Here is a 20,713-nt window from a genome sequence, read left to right on the forward strand (position 1 = left end):
AATGGATGACACTGAGAACATAGCGTCAGTGTTAAGGAACGGATGATCGGTAGGGAACTAGGTGCAGCCAAAGTTGCAGACTGAAGGAGCGAGGTACAGGCGAGGTTGCAGGCCAGAGGAGCAAGGTTGCAGGCCGGAGGAGCGACGTGCAGGCGAGGTTGCCAGAAAAGCTGCAGGAGGAGCTGGACGAGCTGGAAGCATCAAGGGATGAAAAGGCTGCGGGAATGAGCTGGAAGCCACTGGAGAGAGCTGGAAGCACTGGAGACTAGAAGTTCGCTGCTGGGGGGGGGTCTCAGGAGGCAAGCAGCAATGAATTGCATTAGTGAAAAAACTTATTAACCCTGATGTTTAGCCCTGATAAGGGCTGTTTGAACTACTGCTGAGATGGCTGCTGTCACTGCTGCTCGAATCCTTCAGCGCTGGTGCGACATGACTGGTAGCGTCAGTCGTCGCTTTGGGAGCCTCTTCCTGCTCCCCAGCCAAGATGCCTGACTGGGCCGAAACGAGCTGTATTCATTTGACCAGCATGATGTTAGTGGTGTCGCTCCCAATAAGACAAATGAACGACTCTAATTAATTCCAGAATGAAATTTATGCAATCAAAAGTAGAATGGGAATTTGTTGATTCCATTTAAATTAATTTCGTCCAAAAGTAAAAAGTCAATTACCTGTTTTGTTTGATATATTTGAATTCCGACGTGCGTAGTGAAGTTGATGATAAAAAGAAAGGGAAGGTGAATGTATTCACTGAACCTGGATATTGTTCATATGTTAGCTCGCATTAGCCAATCACGTCCTTTGTTTAAGGTAAGGGAAGGCGAAGAGAACACCGAGGTGAAGAAAGAAATAACAAAAATGTAGGCGATGATTTTGAAACCGTGACAAATCTTTCTTCAACATATTCTTCAAATATGGTAAAACTTGTAATGCGTTCATGAATTCTTTTCAATTGTAATACATTCATTTAGTAATTTTTAAAATAATTTTCATTTATGAGAGTGGGGGGGCAAGTAGAAAAAGCAAATTCACGATAAAAATGTTTTCCAGATAAAAATCAGCGCAAAGAATTCCAGAAAAAAAAAAAAAATTTTGAAAGTCTGTGTCTGTTTTGCATGATAAACATTATTCCAAATTTTTATACTCCTAAACTCAACCCCAAACTCTGTATATCCTAATGTATATTAATACTGTATTCTTGTAAGTTTTATCATCTCTCCTGTTCCAACTGGACAAATAGCCAATTGCACTTCTCCTTAAGCTACTATAAAATCACATACTTTGCAAATACCTTCTGAGAGGAGTTTAACTTCCGGTCTTTAACTTTTAGAAGGCTGACACATTAAAAATCCATAAACTTCTATAGATTTCTATTGCTAAGGCATGCATTAGCTTAACTTATACTCTATCGCTTATCTATAGAATAGATACTTATTAGCCATAGTTTGTACTTAGATTTAAAGTGATCTGTATTAAGTACCAACTCTATATCTTTCTTTCCCTTAGATGGGTGAAAGTACTGGTAATTGTCTTTACATGAAACTAACACTTAAAGCACATTTCGAATCGTACCCTAACTCTTTATACTATATTTTTTTCAATTTATTTATTAATCCACAAACCATATTTAATCCTTGCTGAACTCAAGTAGATATTAACCTTAAATCTACACCTTATATACATACCTCCACTCAAAATATGTGAAAAATCCACATCTTCTAATCTTAATCCAATTTTGATACTTACTCTATTAATCCTAACTACCCATGCAGGGGCGTAGAAATACCTGGCTTTGAAACTAGGTGTAGAGATAAGTCTCTCGGTGCTGATGAACCCATAGAACTGGTCAGGTCATCTATCTAAGAGAAGGAAGACTGATGTAAATCTGTGCCACTGACCTCATAAGTCTTGACACCAAACGAGGGAGGAAGGCCTCCTTAGTCCTGGTCGACAACCTCAATCAAATCACTGATTTGCAAACCTAAACTGCTTAAGGAGCAGATAGGCCCTGCCTATCGCCCAGCTTCCATACTCCTTCTTTGCTTATTAGTCTGGAGCAGAGGTGCGATCATAGACTCATTATAGACGCCCAGTGCTTAGCCTTGTTTCCTGACTAAGGCAATGAATACCATCCCTCGCATCCGCCTCATTTCCTTCCCCTAAACCTAGGTATGTCTAACCCTAACCCTAAACTGAAACTACAAAATGACAGCTCAATCCAAATAATGATCAAGCTAGACACATACTTGAACAACGATTCGCCCGCTCCTTTAAGTCTTGCATTTACAAATACCTATGGATTTAGAACTAACTTAGATGATGTAGAATTATTTTTCCTAGCAAACGTCTCATATATCTTAGCACTTATATATACTTGCACTCTTCCATCCTCTCTAACATTTTTTAACATGTCTGGTTATCTTCCACTTTGTCGTAAGAACTCTGACAGACATGCATGGACTTGGAGTATATATTCTTAACACCCTTCCCATGACTAGGGCATCTAAACTAGAATCCATTGCGCAGAGAAATCACTTTTTGCATTGATTCCAATGTAATAGATGTACTGAGACTAAAGTCACCTTCAGGACTGCCAGCAACCACCGTAAAAGAGTAATAAAAACTGCAAGAGAGTTGTATGCTCAGTCCATTAAGTCCAAAGTAGCTCAGCAGCAGCTTGGTTTCCACCAGTTTTGGCAAATAGTAAACACGGTCCTGAACAGAAGCGTGTGTTCTATCCCGATCATCATCAATGACCTAAGGTAATCTCGTCAGCATCAGACAAAGCCAAACTCTTTGCTAAGAACTTTGCAGCTAATTGTACCCTATGCGACCAAGGCCATCAACACCCCCGCCCCCGTATTTCCTCATGTATCAGAAAACACACTATGTGGCATACAAATATCTGTGCGTGATGTTGCCAAACTAATAAAGAACCTTGATTCCAGTAAAGCAACTGGCCCTGACGGCATTCCAATTATGGTATTAAAAAAGCTTCAACCAGAACTAGCTCCCATACTTACAAAGCTGTTTAAGCATTGCCTTAAAGAGAATCGCTTCCCAACACCTTGGAAAACCTCATCAGTGTGCCCTGGATTTTAGAATTCAGGTGATCAGTCATCTTCTTCTCAGTACAGATGAATAAGTCTCCTGTGCATCCTGAGTAAGTTGCTGGAATCCGTGTTAAATAGAGAAGTAGTCCACCACCTTAGCAGAAATAACCTTCTTAGTGACATGCAATATAGTTTCCGTTTTGCTAGACCTACAGCAGATGTGCTAACGGTTATATCCCAACAGATGCTTCCTTTGTAGGGCAATTGCTCCTTTGATAGGATATGGCATAAAGGCCTACTTCACAAGATTTTCAGCTATGGTATAGTTGGAAATGTCCTCTCAATTATTAAATCATTTTTCTCTGATAGGTTCATAAGAGTAGCGGTTGATGGGAAGAAATCGGAAGCTCAAAGTATTAATGCTAGAGTCCCTCAAGGGTCCATCCTGGGCCTAACTCTCTTCCTGATCTACATCAATGATCTCCCAAAACACCTCCTTAGATCATTTGTTAACATTCATGCTGACAACACTACCATATATGGCGACACATCAAAGGTCGTAAATGACCAAGTTCTCTCTGATTCTCACTCCTCTGATCTTGAGCATGTGGTACAAGTGGGAAGAAATGGCTGGTTACTTTTTGTTATGGAGTACATAGCTGCGGCTACAACAAAGTACGTCGCTGCGGCTACAACAAAGTACATAGCTGCGGCTACAACAAAGTACATAGCTGCGGTTACAACAAAGTACATAGCTGCGGTTACAACAAAGTACATAGCTGTGGCTACAACAAAGTACATAGCTGCGGCTACAACAAAGTACATAGCTGCGGTTACAACAAAGTACATAGCTGCGGCTACAACAAAGTACATAGCTGCGGCTACAACAAAGTACATAGCTGCGGCTACAACAAAGTACATAGCTGCGGCTACAACAAAGTACATAGCTGCGGCTACAACAAAGTATGTCACTGCGGCTACAACAAAGTACATAGCTGCGGTTACAACAAAGTACATAGCTGCGGCTACAACAAAGTACATAGCTGCGGCTACAACAAAGTACATAGCTGCGGCTACAACAAAGTACATAGCTGCGGCTACAACAAAGTACGTCACTGCGGCTACAACAAAGTACATAGCTGCGGTTACAACAAAGTACATAGCTGCGGCTACAACAAAGTACATAGCTGCGGCTACAACAAAGTACATAGCTGCAGTTACAACAAAGTAATAGCTGCGGCTACAACAAAGTACATAGCTGCGGCTACAACAAAGTACATAGCTGCGGTTACAACAAAGTACATAGCTGCGGTTACAACAAAGTACATAGCTGCGGTTACAACAAAGTACATAGCTGCGGCTACAACAAAGTACATAGCTGCGGCTACAACAAAGTACATAGCTGCGGTTACAACAAAGTACATAGCTGCGGTTACAACAAAGTACATAGCTGCGGTTACAACAAAGTACATAGCTGCGGTTACAACAAAGTACATAGCTGCGGTTACAACAAAGTACATAGCTGCGGTTACAACAAAGTACATAGCTGCGGCTACAACAAAGTACGTCGCTGCGGCTACAACAAAGTACATAGCTGCGGCTACAACAAAGTACATAGCTGCGGCTACAACAAAGTACATAGCTGCGGTTACAACAAAGTACATAGCTGCGGCTACAACAAAGTACATAGCTGCGGTTACAACAAAGTACATAGCTGCGGCTACAACAAAGTACGTCGCTGCGGCTACAACAAAGTACGTCGCTGCGACTACAACAAAGTACGTCACTGCGGCTACAACAAAGTACATAGCTGCGGTTACAACAAAGTACATAGCTGCGGCTACAACAAAGTACATAGCTGTGGCTACAACAAAGTACGTCGCTGCAGCTACAACAAAGTACATAGCTGCGGCTACAACAAAGTACATAGCTGCGGTTACAACAAAGTACATAGCTGCGGCTACAACAAAGTACATAGCTGCGGTTACAACAAAGTACATAGCTGCGGCTACAACAAAGTACATAGCTGCGGTTACAACAAAGTACATAGCTGCGGTTACAACAAAGTACATAGCTGCGGTTACAACAAAGTATATAGCTGCGGTTACAACAAAGTACATAGCTATCCGATAGAATGGCCTATCCCCATGAAAACAAAACGATTAGAAAATGAAAATACGAGAGAAAATATATATATATTAAATGGAGAATTTTTACTTTCTCCAAGAATGTTTGGTGATTAAGGAAAAATGTCTCTACTCTAAAAATTTTCAAGTAGCAATATGTCAGACAGATTGCTATTTATGCCTGACTTTATTTATAATAATAAATATAACGTCAGAAATAAGTTCCAATGTTATCACACAGATTTTTGTTAATACAGTGGAACCTCTAGATACGAAATTCCGGCTTGGCTTTTGTATCTTGAAATTTTCATATCCTGAAAGGAGTTTTACGCATAAATTTCAAGCCTCATGAAAAAACTCATTAAATTTTATAATAACGGTAAAACCAGAATGAAATAAGAGCCAACTAATACCCAACCTAACCGTTAATATCTTCTTGCTATTTGTTTTTACTTTTCTTGGACATCTAAATATAAAATTCTGTTTAAACACGAGCTCAGTCGTATCTATAGGCACCAGTGGCGGCTCGTGCCTAAGATTAATGGGGGTGCTGTGTTAAAAAAATACCTAATGTTTTAATATTGTGTAAAAATGAAACAAACATAACAAATATACATAATTTATACGTATGCACACGTATAAAAATACAATAACTTAAAGGAATCCTAAATAGATGTAAATATCTTAAATATTTTACTTATTACATTCATTTGAAAGTAAACTCCATTCTTCTTGTTTTAATTTGTGAGAAAAGATTGATAATTATCTCCTTAACTTCTGAATGACTGCTGAAGAACTTTTTTATCAGTTGAAAGCACTGCAAGTTCATTTAGTCTTTCGCAACCCATGGTGTTCCTTAGAAAAGTTTTTATTCTTTTCAGAGTTGAAAAACAACGTTCTATCTCCTATGTAGTCATGGGAATTGTCAAGATAATTTTTATGAGTTTTGTGATTTCACTAAGAACATTGTTTAAATTGTTTTCCAAAATAAATTTCAGGAGATCAATTACTTTGCAATATTCATGGATATTTGACCTACTATAAAATATTTCTAACTCAGTTTCAAACTTTTCTTTGTCAATCATGGGATATGCTTCAGTTGTCAAGGATATCTCTTCTGTAGGTAGTTTTTTCTTAAAACTAGCAAAGCTTATCTTGTAAAACAATTTAGCAAGTATTAAATGTTTAGTTGAAGAATATCTGTCCGTTATATCAACAGATATATAGTCACACAGTTCTTTAGCTTCGCTCTTGAGTGTTTGTGAAGGATTTCACAGTATTTGGTGTTTCTTATCTCTAAAATAGCAGTTTTGAAATTTGTTATGTATTCATTGACTTTATATATGCTAATTTTTCGAGAAATAATTTCAACATAATTTTATGAAATAGCTCAAACCAAAATATGAAATTTTCATCGTTCAAATATTTCAGAATTCCTGTCGCTTCTGCAACGGTCTCATCTACATATGATGTTGACTGAAATTCAGTGAGACAGTTTTTTAATGCTTGAACATTTTCATGAACTCTATGTATGTTAAATTTCCACCTTGTGGCGGATACACGTAGAATGCTTACATCCAAATGCTTCTTTGAGAATGGACAGACGCTGTGGTGATCTAGAAAAGAAAGTCGGAATAGTCAAAATGTTAGAGATAAATATTCTAGCACTTCGTGTAATGCTTGCTGCATTCCTCATTATTAAATTAAGTTGATGCGCATAACAATGAGTGAAATGTGCATTACTATAAACTGCTTTTATTTTCGCCTGAGCACCAGTTTTTTGCTTTTCATGACATTTGCATCATCAAATGTCTGAGCTATCAGCTTTTGGCGATTCCGTTGAAGAATTATATCTAATTGTTGTAGAATACATTTTGATATCTCATCAGCGGTTTGGTTTTCTGGAATAAAGAATCCCCAAAAGCGTTCAAGTATTTTGTCATCCAAGACGTACCGTAAAACAATGATCATTTGTGTATGTTCAGACATATCTGTTGTATCATCAGCCATGACAGCTACAAAGGAAGCTTTGCTAATTTCTGCCCTTATTTCATCACGGTATATTTGTAAAAGATAGTCAAGTATGTCATTCGGAATGATCTTGGAAACACCTTTGAAGACACTACTGGTTTCTAAGTGATTCTTTAAATCTGGATCTAATTTAGATGCGAAATTTACTAATCCTCTAAATACACTTTAATTTCAAAGTTCCCACAAAAGAAAATACAATCTATTATTTTAGATAAAACTTCACGATTCTTCTTAACATTCATGTTATGATGATTGATTGAAAGTCTGTAGGCCTCACTAAGTTTTTCTTTAATATTTAGGGTCCCCAAAATTGATAGGAAAACTACATTGTCAACGTGCTTCTTTGACTTCTCATGCTTTTCAGTTCTATCTTTCATTTTGCTAATAGTTCTGAAACTATCTTTTGTCCATGTTTCATTACCCCCTAACAACAAACAAGGAAAGCAGAACAATGCCTTTTTTAGTTCACAACCGCAAAGGTAACTTTTCCGTTGGTACCATTAAAGCTACGAATATACACTTTGTTGTTGCTAATGCCTGGCTGAGATATTTGAATATCAGGCGTTGAATGGCTTCTTTTCTTAATTTCAACTTTATCATGGAGAGACAGCTGTGAAAACTCAATCTGTTGAAGTTCATTTACCGTCGCAGAAGTTATTTCTTGGGGATGCAAGGAGACAGGAGACCATCGTTAAATTCTTTTTATATAAATTGTATTGGGAAAGGTAAGTACTAGGTAGTCTATTAGTAGAATATCAATTAGGCTAGAAGGAATACAATGTTTACGTGACCCTCTTTTTGCGATTCAACTGAACCGGAAGTTCTAACTGAGTTGAATCATACTTTTATAACTTTTAGGTCACAGATTTTTATTAACGAAAAAAGTTTTACTATTTAACAACGGTTTTATTTATAAAAAGCTTTTTGGTTGATTAAAAATAGGCGTATAACAAAATAAGCTTGTCATTAAAATTGTTTTTTTTTTAAATACAAATATTTTTAACTTTGCCATTATAAGCCGTCGAAAAAGGGATAATACACAAAAACATTTTAATTAAAAAATACTATTTTAAATTGTGTACACTTTACAGAGGAATGAAAAGCTATACAAATATATTTCTTTTAAGCTTTACAGATTAAACAAAATTTTACGGGCTTTTTCTGCAGGGAAACAAACGAAAAACATTTTTTAAAATACATTTTATTTACAATTTTTTAATAATTTATTTTTTCATAAAAACAAAAACTTTGACATTTACTTGCCTGCAAACGATGGTAAAGTTTGGAGTTTACCATTTAAAATGGTTTTATTGGATAACAGTTTATTTAAAATTTAAACATGTGTTTATCAAAAAGTTTGTAAAAAAATATAGAATAAAAAAGTTTACATGTTTTTACTATGAGCAAACAAAAAACATTTAAAGATACATAATTTTATTTACAAATCTTTTTACAAAAAAACAAACTTTGCTATTGAAGCGAGATGCTCGCTGGGCAAAACAACAAACAGCTCACTTAAAATTAATTTTTCAAAAACATTAATAAGAAAACAAATATTTAGAAAAATTAATTAAAAACAAATGATCAGACTTAGCTTGTCATAAGAGGTGTAAATTTATTTGACCTGGTATATCACACTCATGTTTATTTTTAGTCCGAAAATAAAGAAGAAGAAATCCTTCCCAACTGGCCATTCTATCAGATATTTATTTTATTTTACCAGATAGTTACTCACTATTTCAGTCACTTCAGCCAAGTGATCTTTTAAAATTTCTAACCGTTCCTTTGAGTGCAATTGTTTTTATTTCTCTTGCACTTGAGTGACTAATTGCTTTGGCAATCTGACTGCTGCTTAGATAACTTGCCAAAAGATACCAATGTGAAATTGTGGGAGATTGGCTTATAAACTGAATATGTGCGTAATTTTATCTCTATGTATTGATAACGATCCTGGTCGCCTGTCTTTGTGTGTGTGTGTGTGTGTGTGTGTGTGTGTGTGTGTGTGTGTGTGTGTGAGGGGAGTGTCTTTGGATTACACTAAGTTAAAAAAAAATTTTTTTTTATTTTTAAAGCAATTAAATTTTCTACATTGTTTGTTGAAAAAACACCCAAAACAATCATTTCTTGTTTTGATAATCAGATTTGACCACTTCTATCACCGAATTTTCTATTTTTATTTGTCATGGATTTTTTTTTATTTGTCGGCTGTCTTTTGGATAAATAGGGAATCGTTTATACAACCTTGTCTATCCATGATTGCTTCTGAGTTCTCCAAGAACACTTGTAAAAGTATTTTGTTCCAGAATTATAAAACCGTTATCTTATGCATTATTTATTAATAGCTGTATTGAGTTTTTAATATAAAATTTTAATATTAAATACTGAACTTTATTTTTGCTTTCGGAAATTGATTTCTATTCAAATCGATCTGAATTATATCAATTCACTTTTACATTATTACATGTGTGTGTGTGTGTGTGTGTGTGTGTGTGTGTGTGTGTTAAATTCAAAATTATACGATTCCATAATTTAACAACTGTTTCAGAAATATTTTACACAAGTTTTTAGAGTTAAAGGCAAACAAACAAGAGAGGAAGTTTACCTCCAACGGGAAACGTGTAAAAATGTTTAATGTTTCCAAACTGTTATAAAATCATAAAATTGTATTTCCAATTTAATACATGATTCATTTTAAGTTTTATTTAATATCCTAAATATCGAGATTTATTTGAAAACTGATTACTATTTAAATCAATGTGAACGATATAAACTTTGCTTTTTGCATTATAACTTCCTATATTTGTATGATAAAATAGGGAACAATTCTTTTATATAGTTTAGATCGATTTATGTGAAAATCAATTTCCAAAGCAAAATGATGCTCAATATTTAAATATTTTTCAGATCAGTTAATGAGATTAAATCACAATATAACTCGGCCATGTTAAAAATAACATGGCCGAGTTATATCATATATATGTAACATTTCAGTAAGCAAAGCACTGTTGTTAAAACAAACTTTAAACAAGAGAAGCACACAATCTTTTCACACACATACATGCATACTTGCTGTACCCGTATGTTATCGTGGGTGAGCAATCAAGAACCAATTCAATTAACTAAAAGTATTTTGCACATACGTGCAATCTTCATTATTTTTAGCGTTGCTTCTCATGCGTGTGTGACCGTTGATTGTCCAATGGCTTTAGATTAATAAAATTCATGCATGGAGACACGAGCAAACTTGTTGGAGGTTTTATAGGGAGAGAGATTGGTTTACAAGGGGAGAGACTAAGACTTATAAAAGAAATGCTACTATTAATTCTTACTTAATTTCCTTTCTTAATTAAAGATTGGTTGATGAACGGACAGTTTCAAAGAGATTTATATATTGTGAGTACATGTGGATCGGCTGCTTCTTCATTGCAAACTGTTCCAGTTCTTGAACACGTGATCACTTCTTACAGTGGGTGCAATAAGTTCATCTATTTTTATTACATGAAAACAAAAACAAAGTGCCATTCTAATGTATTTTTATATGATAAGAAAGTATTTAACACAAACAAATAGCATTAGTTTTTAGTAATATGGCCTTTACTCGCCATAAAAGCTTCCAAACGTTTGGGATACTTCCTTACAAAATTGTTGCAAATGTTAACTGGAATTTTATTCCACTCTTCTTGGCAAATTCGTTTAAGTTCTGTCAGATTCCTCGGATCTCTCTTTTGTACGATCAACTTCAACTCTCGCCACAGATTTTCAATTAGGTTGAGATCAGGTGATTGACTTGGCCATCCTAATACCTCTATTTCCTTCTCCCGAAACAATACAGTGTGCTTAGGATCATTGTTCTGTTGGATTCAACCATTAGGCAAGTTCAAATTCTCTGTGCAGACTTCGAAAGATTATCGTCAAGTATAGCCCGATAAATTTGTTTAATAAAAAATAAAAAACACCGTATAAAAACAACACTAGCGAATAAATACTGGGAACTCAAAGAAAGCGGACATTCGCCGGTAGTCGAATGGAAAATAATGAGACAAGCTACCACGTGCAGACATTTAGACGACCCATGTAAATTATCCTCCATGAAAAATTTGCTATCCTGTACTTTAAAGAACCCCAAAATCTATTAAACTGTAGACGAGAAATAGCAAACAACTGTGTTCACAAAATAAAACTTACTCTAGGATAGCGATACAAAATAGCTTTAAAACTAACAATAACAATAGAAAACAAACAAATAAATAAATTAAATAAACATGAATATACATAAACGATCACACATATATGTATGTATATATATATATATATATATATATATATATATATATATATATATATATATATATATGTGCATGTATGTGTGGACACATATGTATATTTATATATATATAAAAAAAAAGAAGGAAAACGTCTACCTTAAACCACTAACCTAGTTCTAAAACAGATCCTTTGTTCGATAAAATGCATGCCCATTGGCTGATAGGAAGGGGTGCGGTGGATACTAGAAAGCTGATTGGCCAACTAAAAATCCTCAACATATATAAAAACAAGAAGCAACCACAGAATTCACGCATAAGCCTGACGAATCCTATAGTGGAGGAAACGCAGAATATTCAGTGTAGCTTAATCGCCATATATATTTTATAAATTACTAACTAGCTCTACCTACGTATTGAGCACTTTTGAAGTAAATACTTAAAGTTTACACATAAATCTATACTTTCGTATATTAAATTTATGTGAGTAAATGAAGTAGTTATATATATATATATTGTACTACTAGAAGTAATAGAAAGCATATTTATGATATTGTTTTCTTTTACAGGTTCTTTCCCAGCCTGCAAATTAATTTTCGACCTTGTTGGTCCACATGTTGTCCATGATTGTGACAATATGGACAGGACAGCTTTGCATCTGGCCACAATTCGAGGACACGGAACTGTGCTAAATTTCTTTTTAGAAAATGGTGGTAATTAATATTATTTTTCTTCTTTTCTGTATTTTTTTGTTTGTATCAATTTTTGGAGTTTTTTTAGGTATGTTATTTTTTAGTAATGGTTTTCCAAACTTTTAAAATTTCGTTTTTCTTTTACAAGTCTTGTAGTACTTAGATGCGTTTTTTATTTATTTTAATCTTTAGCAATGATTTTCAAAACTTTTACGAATTTCTTTGTTATTTTTATCAATTTTAAGAGTTTTTTATGTGCTATTGTTATATATCTATTCTATATAACTGGTGTCTGTATATATATACGTTTTTAACATTTTTGGATCGTCTACTTCGTTAAATGTGTATATAATGTCTATTGATCGTCTCTAGTGTGGATATTTTTCACAACAGTGTGTATTGCGAGACCTTGGAATTGTTAAACTTACCAAGGGTGGGTAGGAGGGGAAGTAAGACACTCGTGTGTGGACCATGTTGGACCGTTTTTCTGTAAAAAAAAACGGGTGCTCAGATTTGATGCGTTATACAGACATGTTAGTCTCATCAAATCTCTCTGAACGAGAGGGTGAGTGCATAAAATATGCTACACTTGGTCTCTCTTTGGTAGTTAAGGTTTGGTTTTCACACAGAAGACTTCCATTACAAGATCTCCAGCTATGGTATAGCTGGAAATGTCTTCTCAATTATTAAATCATTTCTTTCTGATAGGTTCGTAAGAGTAGTAGTTGAGGGGCAAAAATCAGAAGCTCACAGTATTAATGCTGGTGTCCCTCAGAGGTCCATCCTGGGCCCAACTCTTTTCCTGATCTACATTAATGATCTTCCAAATCATATCCTTACATCATTTGTAGACATTTATGCTGATGACACTACCATTTATGGTAGCACATCTAAGACAGTAAATGACCAAGTTCTCTCTGATTCTCTCTCCTCTGATCTTGAGCATGTGGTACAATGGGGAAAGGAGTGGCTGGTTACTTTTAATGCATCTAAAACCAAGCTTCTCTCTTTACATCATCAACATTCTGATCCACATCTGGCATCAATTGAAATGAATGGCTCTCGTCTTGGGGAGGCCTCATGTTTTGACAAGCTTCTGGGCTTGACCATTACTCTTGATCTTAAATGGAACACGAACATCAAATCTGTTGCCAAGGCCGCTGGAAAAATGGTGGGATCTTTCTATCGATCCAGTAGATATCTCACTGCTGATGCAATTCTCTATCTATATAAGAGCCAGGTATGTCCAAGGATGGAATACTGTTGCCACATCTGGGCAGGAGCTGCTAGAAAGGACTTGTCTTGCCTTGATGGAGTTCAAAATAGACTTCGTAGCCTCGTAGGAGATGTCCTTTTCTTTTCCCTGCAACCTCTATCTCACAGAAGAGATGTTGCGAGTTCGTCTGATGTATCTTTATTTTCATGGAAAGTGTTTGACTGAGCTTCAGTCTATGGTCCCTCCCTTGTCAAACTTTCACAAGAAACACTCGTCTAACTGAAAACACTATCAATAATTCTCCCCACTCTTTATCTGTGCCTAAATGTAAATTCCATGAACAAAGCTTCTTTCTTAGAACTGCACGCCTGTAGAATTGTCTTCCATTTTCCTGCTTTCCGGCTGACTACAATATGGTTGTCTTCAAGTCTAACATAAATAAGTTCTTGATGAGCCGTTCCATATAAGTTAACAAATTTACCGAATTTTCATTACTAATGATTACTATATTGTCCAATTTCTACTGTACACTCTTTAACCCTTATCCTTGAGTGGCCTCTTGGCCTTGATAATGTGGTGATGCCTGTGTAAAAAAAACAAAAACAAAAACAAAAAAAAACAAGAAAAGATTGCTTGTAAGCAATGACGCCATTTTGTTGCAAGCTTTAACGCCTCCCTTTCTCCTTACTTGACAGTAAGATAATTCCGACACATTGCAACAATAATGTCTTCACTCTGGAATTAAGTTAAGAGTTTTTAGCTGATTTGACGATATGGAGAAAAAAAACTTCTCCAAAGAAATATCCAGACTACCAATTCTGTAGAGGTGTTTCCTATATCCAAGTAAGAAGTAGAAGACTGGTTGAAAGAATTTGAAGGAGTCTCCTTTGGCAAAGAACAACAATTGGCTACAGAGGAGACTCTGAATCCTTGGCAAGGTCAAGTTAAACTTCTTTCTGCTTCAAGTATGACAGCGATTAAGTCTTCTGCAGAAAGCTAACCAACATGAAATTTCAGCAGCCACCTTGGTGGAAGAAGATGTTGATCCTACTCCAAGGCAGGAGAACCCAGTTACTTCAGATCGCCTTTCTTCAAACCAACAGCTCATTCCTCCTTGTCATTTCTAAATACAGTTGAAGGGACGACACTTTAATGAGAAAGACTTTGAAAGCAATAACACGAGCACCAAGGACATTTTAACAGAACTTGAAAATCGTGCCACATCAATAACATCGGGAACAGAAAAGTTATATTTCTTGAGATGCTCCTTGGAAGGCAGAGCCCTTCAACTTTCTCCCTCCGAAGAGAGTTACCCAATGGCCTTGAAGCTTTTAAAGGATGAGGAGGAAATAAGAGGGGATATTATACGTGAAATATTGGATTTTCAACTGGACAATCCCCAAAACATAAAAGGATTAAAAAATTTCCTGATAAAAACACAGGCAGATATGTGGGAACTCAGGGCTTCATATAATTGGGACTTTGTGATGGACATAGAGAGGACCTACCTCATAAAGAGAATCTCTCAGCAGTTGAAAGACAAAAAAGAAAAAAAAAAGAAAAAGAGGTCCAAGATGGCGGCTGTTGTCTTTTTAAGTCTCCAGCCACGTGTAGATCTCTAGCACTCGTGTGGTATATGCAAATTGGGTGTGCCCGAAACATTATAAAAGGCAAGTCGCTGGGAGGAGTGGGAGAAGCGTTTAAGACATGCAAATAGAGAACGTTGACGTATATCTCATGTTGTGAACAACGACCTCTACTCGACTCAACTTGTGACTAGCGAATCTCTGCTTGACGTTTTAGCCCAAAACTTTTTGTTGCTTTGCGTTAAACAAAAACTTCTGATTCAAGCTATTTCGGCTGTATTCTAATTATGGCTCTAAAACTAATGGCAGTTTCATCCCCGAGTTCAGTGGCGCAGCAACGGATGTTCCAATAGTAGAATGGCTAGAGGATGTAGAGTTAACGTGTGAGCTGTGCGAGGTAACTAAGGTGGAGCGATTATTGCCACTGCGGCTGAAAGGTGCGGATCGTGAGACGTATCGGCAACTTTCGAAGGACCAACGGAGTGACCTCGAGGAAATCAAGCGTGCCCTTGTAAAGGCTTATGGTATGGATTCGTTTATGGCATTAGAACAGTTCACCGTCCACTGCATTTGGCCAGGAGAGACCGTAGATGAGTTTTTGACAGATTTGCAGTGGTTAGCACGCCTGGTAGGTGAAATACCACCAGAGTGTTGGATAAAGGGAGCCTTCTTGAACGGATTGCCATGCAAAGAGCTGCTTGAGAAGGCTCATGCCATGTTGATAGATGAGGAGGTCGTCGCCGTGGTGCAACCTCGAGAGGCCGCATGTGTACCTACACCACTGCCTACAGCTAGCGAGAACACCAGAAGTGTTAACTGCTTCAGATGCACGGGCCCAAACCATTGGGCCCGTGATTGCCTTTCATCGCGGTCAATGACCCAGAAGCCTAGTGGACCGTGGTGGCACAAATGCAAAAACCGGACACATCTGGCTCGCGCATGTCCAGGAAACGGGCTGGGGGAGGAAGTTACAGTGCCAGTCTTCTCCCCAGATCGTTATTAAACAAGGCGCTATCTTCGGTGAGCATATGCGTTAACGGGCGTGAGTGCTACACGCTTTTGGACACGGATTGTGCCCAGACACTTGTGTGCAAAGAACGTTGCGACACTTGGAAAATGACAAGAACTCCGGTGCTGACTGTAGGCGGGAGATCGTTGTCCTCTTGTGGAGAGGGTATCATCCACATAAGCATCGGTAGCAGGCCTGACGTAGCCGTGCAAGCTCTGATTATGGACAGGGAGCTACTTGGGTATGATTTATTCTTAGGAATAGATGTAATTGTGCAGCTGGGCGAAGTCGTAGTAGATGGAGCTGGGAACGTGATGTTCTCCCAACGCAAAGAGTATGTTTTCGCGGCACTCACCCTAGATAAACCTGATTATCATGCGGAGTTCGACCAGTGCACAAAGTCCTGGACTGTGTCTTGGAAGTGGTCAGACAAACAACCGCCAGCAAATTTGTTCAATAGAGTGCCAGAGTACAAGATTTCCCCCAGAGCTCACGTAGAGTATGATAGGGAACTACAGACCTGGATCGACAATGGATGGCTGGTTCCTTATCCTGAGAAGGCATTGGGGCCTCCAAAGTGTTTAATCCCACTAATGGCGGTCGTCCAGCCAAACAAACAAAAAGTAAGGCCTGTGCTTGATTATAGGGAGTTAAACAAACATGTGGCCCCTTTACGACCCGCGCAGATGTGTGCGCTGATAAATTACGGGAATGGCAGCAAGCAGGGTCTAATGTGTGCGTGCTTGATCTTTGGAAGGCATACCTTCAAGTGCATGTACACCAGTCATTATGGACTTATCGCACAGTTCTGGTTAAGGGGAAGAGATACTGCTTAACCCGTGTGGCACCATCAATTATGTAAACGATTGTTGACACCATTCTGGCTCAGGATGAGTGCATAAGGCAGGCAACATCTGCATATATTGATGACGTGTACGTGAATGAAGGGGTTGTATCCACGACGCATGTAGAGGAGAATATCCGCAACTTTGGACTTCTCAGTAAGGAGCCACAGAGGCTACAGGATGGCGCACGGGTGCTTGGTTTACAGGTCCAGGAAGAAGATGGCATCCTGCATTGGAAACGAGGAAATGAAGTCCCAGACATGCCCCACGATGTCACATGAAGAAACGTATTTTCTTGGTGCAGAAAATTGGTTGGACACCTCCCTGTGGGCGGCTGGCTTTGTGTTGTGGTGGCGTTCATAAAGAGGAGAGTGTCTGAGGTCACCACTGGATGAGACGATGTGGTACACAACGCCCCTCTCAACACAATGCTGAAGGATGTCCTCATCAGAGTGCGCAAAGAGGGCCCTGCATGGAGCAGATGGTGCGTCAACAGCCAGGACCTGAGTGTGTGGGCTGATGCAAGCTCTCTTGCCACAGGCGTATCAATAGTCCATGATGGGGTGCCTGCTGGTTACACCCAGAACGGGACTCTCAGCATATAAACCTGGCAGAGCTTGATGCCGTCATCAAGGGGATAAACATGGTGATCCTCTGGAATCGACTACCCTGTGGCTGTTTACAGATTCTGCCTGCGTCCACAAGTGGATTTCAGACACCCTTACCGGGAGGGCCAGAATATGAACTAAAGCTACGAGTTGAGATGTTTATCTGACAACGGCTCGATACCATCATGAGGATCAAAGAAGAATATGCGTGTCAATGGAAATCTCCCGGGTCAGATCCAGCCTGAATGAGGCTGATTGTTTAACAAGAGTTCCCCACAGATGGATTGACGTCACTAAAATAACCATCGAACCCATACAACCAGCCTGCGACACAGTCACGTGTTCTGCTCAGTTTGATCGAATCAAGGAAGTCCACCACCAAAGTGGACATCCAGGGATTAAGCGAACCTTGTATTTTGACCCTGAAGTACGAAAAGCAGGTGTTAAAAGAGTGGTTGAGAGCTGTGTGGCTTGCCAATCCATCAACCCGGCATCCATTCGCTGGGAAAAAGGAAAACTGGATGTAAAGAGTCACTGGTTGGTGATGTTACTCACCACAACAGCGAGGATTACCTAACGCTCATTGACTGTGGCCCATCTAGGTTTGCGATATGGTGGCCGCTCTGCTGGCAAGATACGGCAGCAGTCATTCATCAACTAAACAGCATCTTCCTTGAACGTGCCCCCCAATGGGGATACTAACTGACAATGGCAAGAATTTTTTCCCCTTTTTTCCCACTCGTTATTAATTTATAAGTTAATTAATTAATGCATAAAAACTGAAGTGATACTCATTATACAAGATTAAAACTTTCGGATTTTTAAAGAAAGGAGAAGCTATCTTCCTTTGTTAGAAATCTGAAGACAACAAAAAGTCCATATATTCGTATCTACTGAAATTTATTCTTAATTATGCTTACAGAATATGCCATAACTTATATATTTTCTAGTTATACCTGTACTGAACTGTACTCCAAATCAAATGTTGTTCCTTATATATGTATTGGACATATATTTTATCTTTCTGTTGTCTTAAATACTCAGAGTTTGGGCACCAAATTTTAATTCCCAATATCAAGTTAATAATTTAACATGTAATCCTATTCCTAAACTAAAATATTAACTATATGCAAACAACATATTAACTCCCCCCCTCTCCACCTCTCTCTCAAACTAATCCTGTTGCAAATTTAATTGCTTCCATCACATGAATTCCTACTTATCCCCTCTTCCATTAACAATGGAGTAAAGTCCTTTTTAATCACTTTGAGGAGTAGATATATAACCTACTAAATAACCGATTAACAATAAATACCCATGTGAGATCGCAGAAATACCTGGTTTAGGACTCAGGCACGGGGCAATCTCTCTCAGTGCTGATGGACTCATAGATCTTCCCAGGTCATCCGTCTAGGAAAAGGAAAACTGTGAAGCTAAACCTAGGGGAGGGAGGCCTCTTTAGTCCTGGACGACAACCTTCCTAGAGCTGGTGACTCAAACAAATTACCAGTTGGCAAACCTAAACTGCTTAAGGAGGAGACAGGCTCTGTCTATCGCCCGGCTTTCATGCTCCTTCTCTGCCAATTAGCCAGGCATAGAAGTGCTATCACAGGACTCGACAGAATCACCCAGTGGTCGAACTTGTTTCCTGACTAAGGCAATGAACGCCATTTTCCCCGCTCCTGCCGCATCCCATCCTTCTAAACTTGACACTATGAGTGTGCATCAGTACCATATATACCGGTACAATTGGACTGGGCTTACTTTTGTCTGATGGGTTGAGGGTACCAGATTGACAGTTCCTGGCTGCAGTTTCCGACTGATAGTACAGGTGCCCTAACTCTTTGGTCGCACATAGAGTGGCAGCTCCATCAACAGTTGTACAATATCGGGATCTTTGTAGTGCCATGTTGCGCATGGAAAGGGACCCTGCACTCATCCCCAGTGGGCTTTCCTGAGGCCACAATCCTGTAGGTAAAGAGGCAGCATATGTTCTACTTGTATTGAATGTCTGATATTCTGCACAACCACTCGTCCAACACGCCTCACTCATCATAACTAAAACTTTTAAATAAAATGAAATGACAGTTCAATCAAAAATGACGTTTAAACCAGGACCAAACTAAAAACAAAAAACCTGCCTCCTCCCTTGAGGCTTGCATTTACGAATATCCGCGGACTTAGAAATTCTTTAGGCAAGTACACATATTTGGTGACTTTAATGTCCACTACAGTAACTGGCTTGGATTCTCTACTTACACAGACGCAGCTGGTAGCACAACACATAGCTTCTCTATATCTCATTCCTTATCACAGATGGTTACATTTCCGACATGTTCCCCTGACCAGCAAGATCAACATGCCTCACTTCTAGATCTATTGCTGACTACAGTTCCCGATAATTATACAACGAATGCTCACAGTCCACTCGGGAATGCTGATCATGCTGTGATAATGGTAGAAATCGCCCTAAATTCTTGACCCAAAACTGAAGACCCACTGCTCAAAACAATGAGGTATTACAAAAAGGCTGACTGGGAAGCCATCAGGGATTTCATCAGAGATGCACTATGGGGAAATATCTTTTCTCTTCCTACTGAATGGTTCAAAACTGCAATTGAACCACATGTTCCCACATGGAAATTCTATAGCAAGCCCCACTCTCCCCAATGGTTTACTTCTACTTGTGCAGCTGCCATCGCTCAAAGGCAGCATGTGTACCACAGATTCAACCGATATAAGTCCAGTTCAAACAGACAGAAGTACATAGAAGCTAGAAGTAATTGCAAGAGAGAAATAGCGACAGCTAAGACAGAATACACTGAAACCACCAGAAAATGCATCAAAGCACAAAAATTAGGAACCCATGAATTTTGAAAAATCTACAGCAGTGTAGTAAATAATAGGCAGTATAAGATTCCTCCACTATCAAACGATCATGAGGTTGTTTGCACGGCAACCGAGACGGCTAACCTGCTTGCCAGTCGTTTTGCCTCTAACTCCACATTGAACCTGGCACACCACTTCCTCCTGACTTTCCTTTGTGGACAGACGCCACACTAGATGATTTGAAAATCACCCCTTCTCAGGTATAAGGTATCATAAAAAACATTGACACCTCAAAAGCATGTGGACCCGATCTCATCCCGGCTGTGTTATTAAAAAAATGCTCCACTGGAGTTGCTCCAGTTCTCTCCAAACTTTACAACAAATGCGTCAACGAATCTTGCTTTCCTGACTGCTGGAAAACTGCTTCTGTGGTACCAGTTTTCGAGAATTCTGGCGAAA

General features: G+C 38.3%; 1 protein-coding gene across 1 annotated transcript in view; it reads left to right on the plus strand.

Annotated features, from left to right (window-relative positions):
• The window catches only part of LOC145242415 (uncharacterized), a gene marked incomplete in the record, with an annotated part of 668,062 nt that overhangs the window by 511,538 nt on the left and 135,811 nt on the right, over nucleotides 1–20,713 (plus strand). The window contains 1 exon segment of the mRNA XM_080105451.1: nucleotides 12,039–12,182. Coding sequence (XP_079961577.1) covers nucleotides 12,039–12,182 — 144 coding nt within the window.

This window comes from Euprymna scolopes, chromosome 21 (genome assembly GCF_053919585.1).
Source record: "Euprymna scolopes isolate OS-2025 chromosome 21, ASM5391958v1, whole genome shotgun sequence".
Taxonomy (NCBI): domain Eukaryota; kingdom Metazoa; phylum Mollusca; class Cephalopoda; order Sepiida; family Sepiolidae; genus Euprymna; species Euprymna scolopes.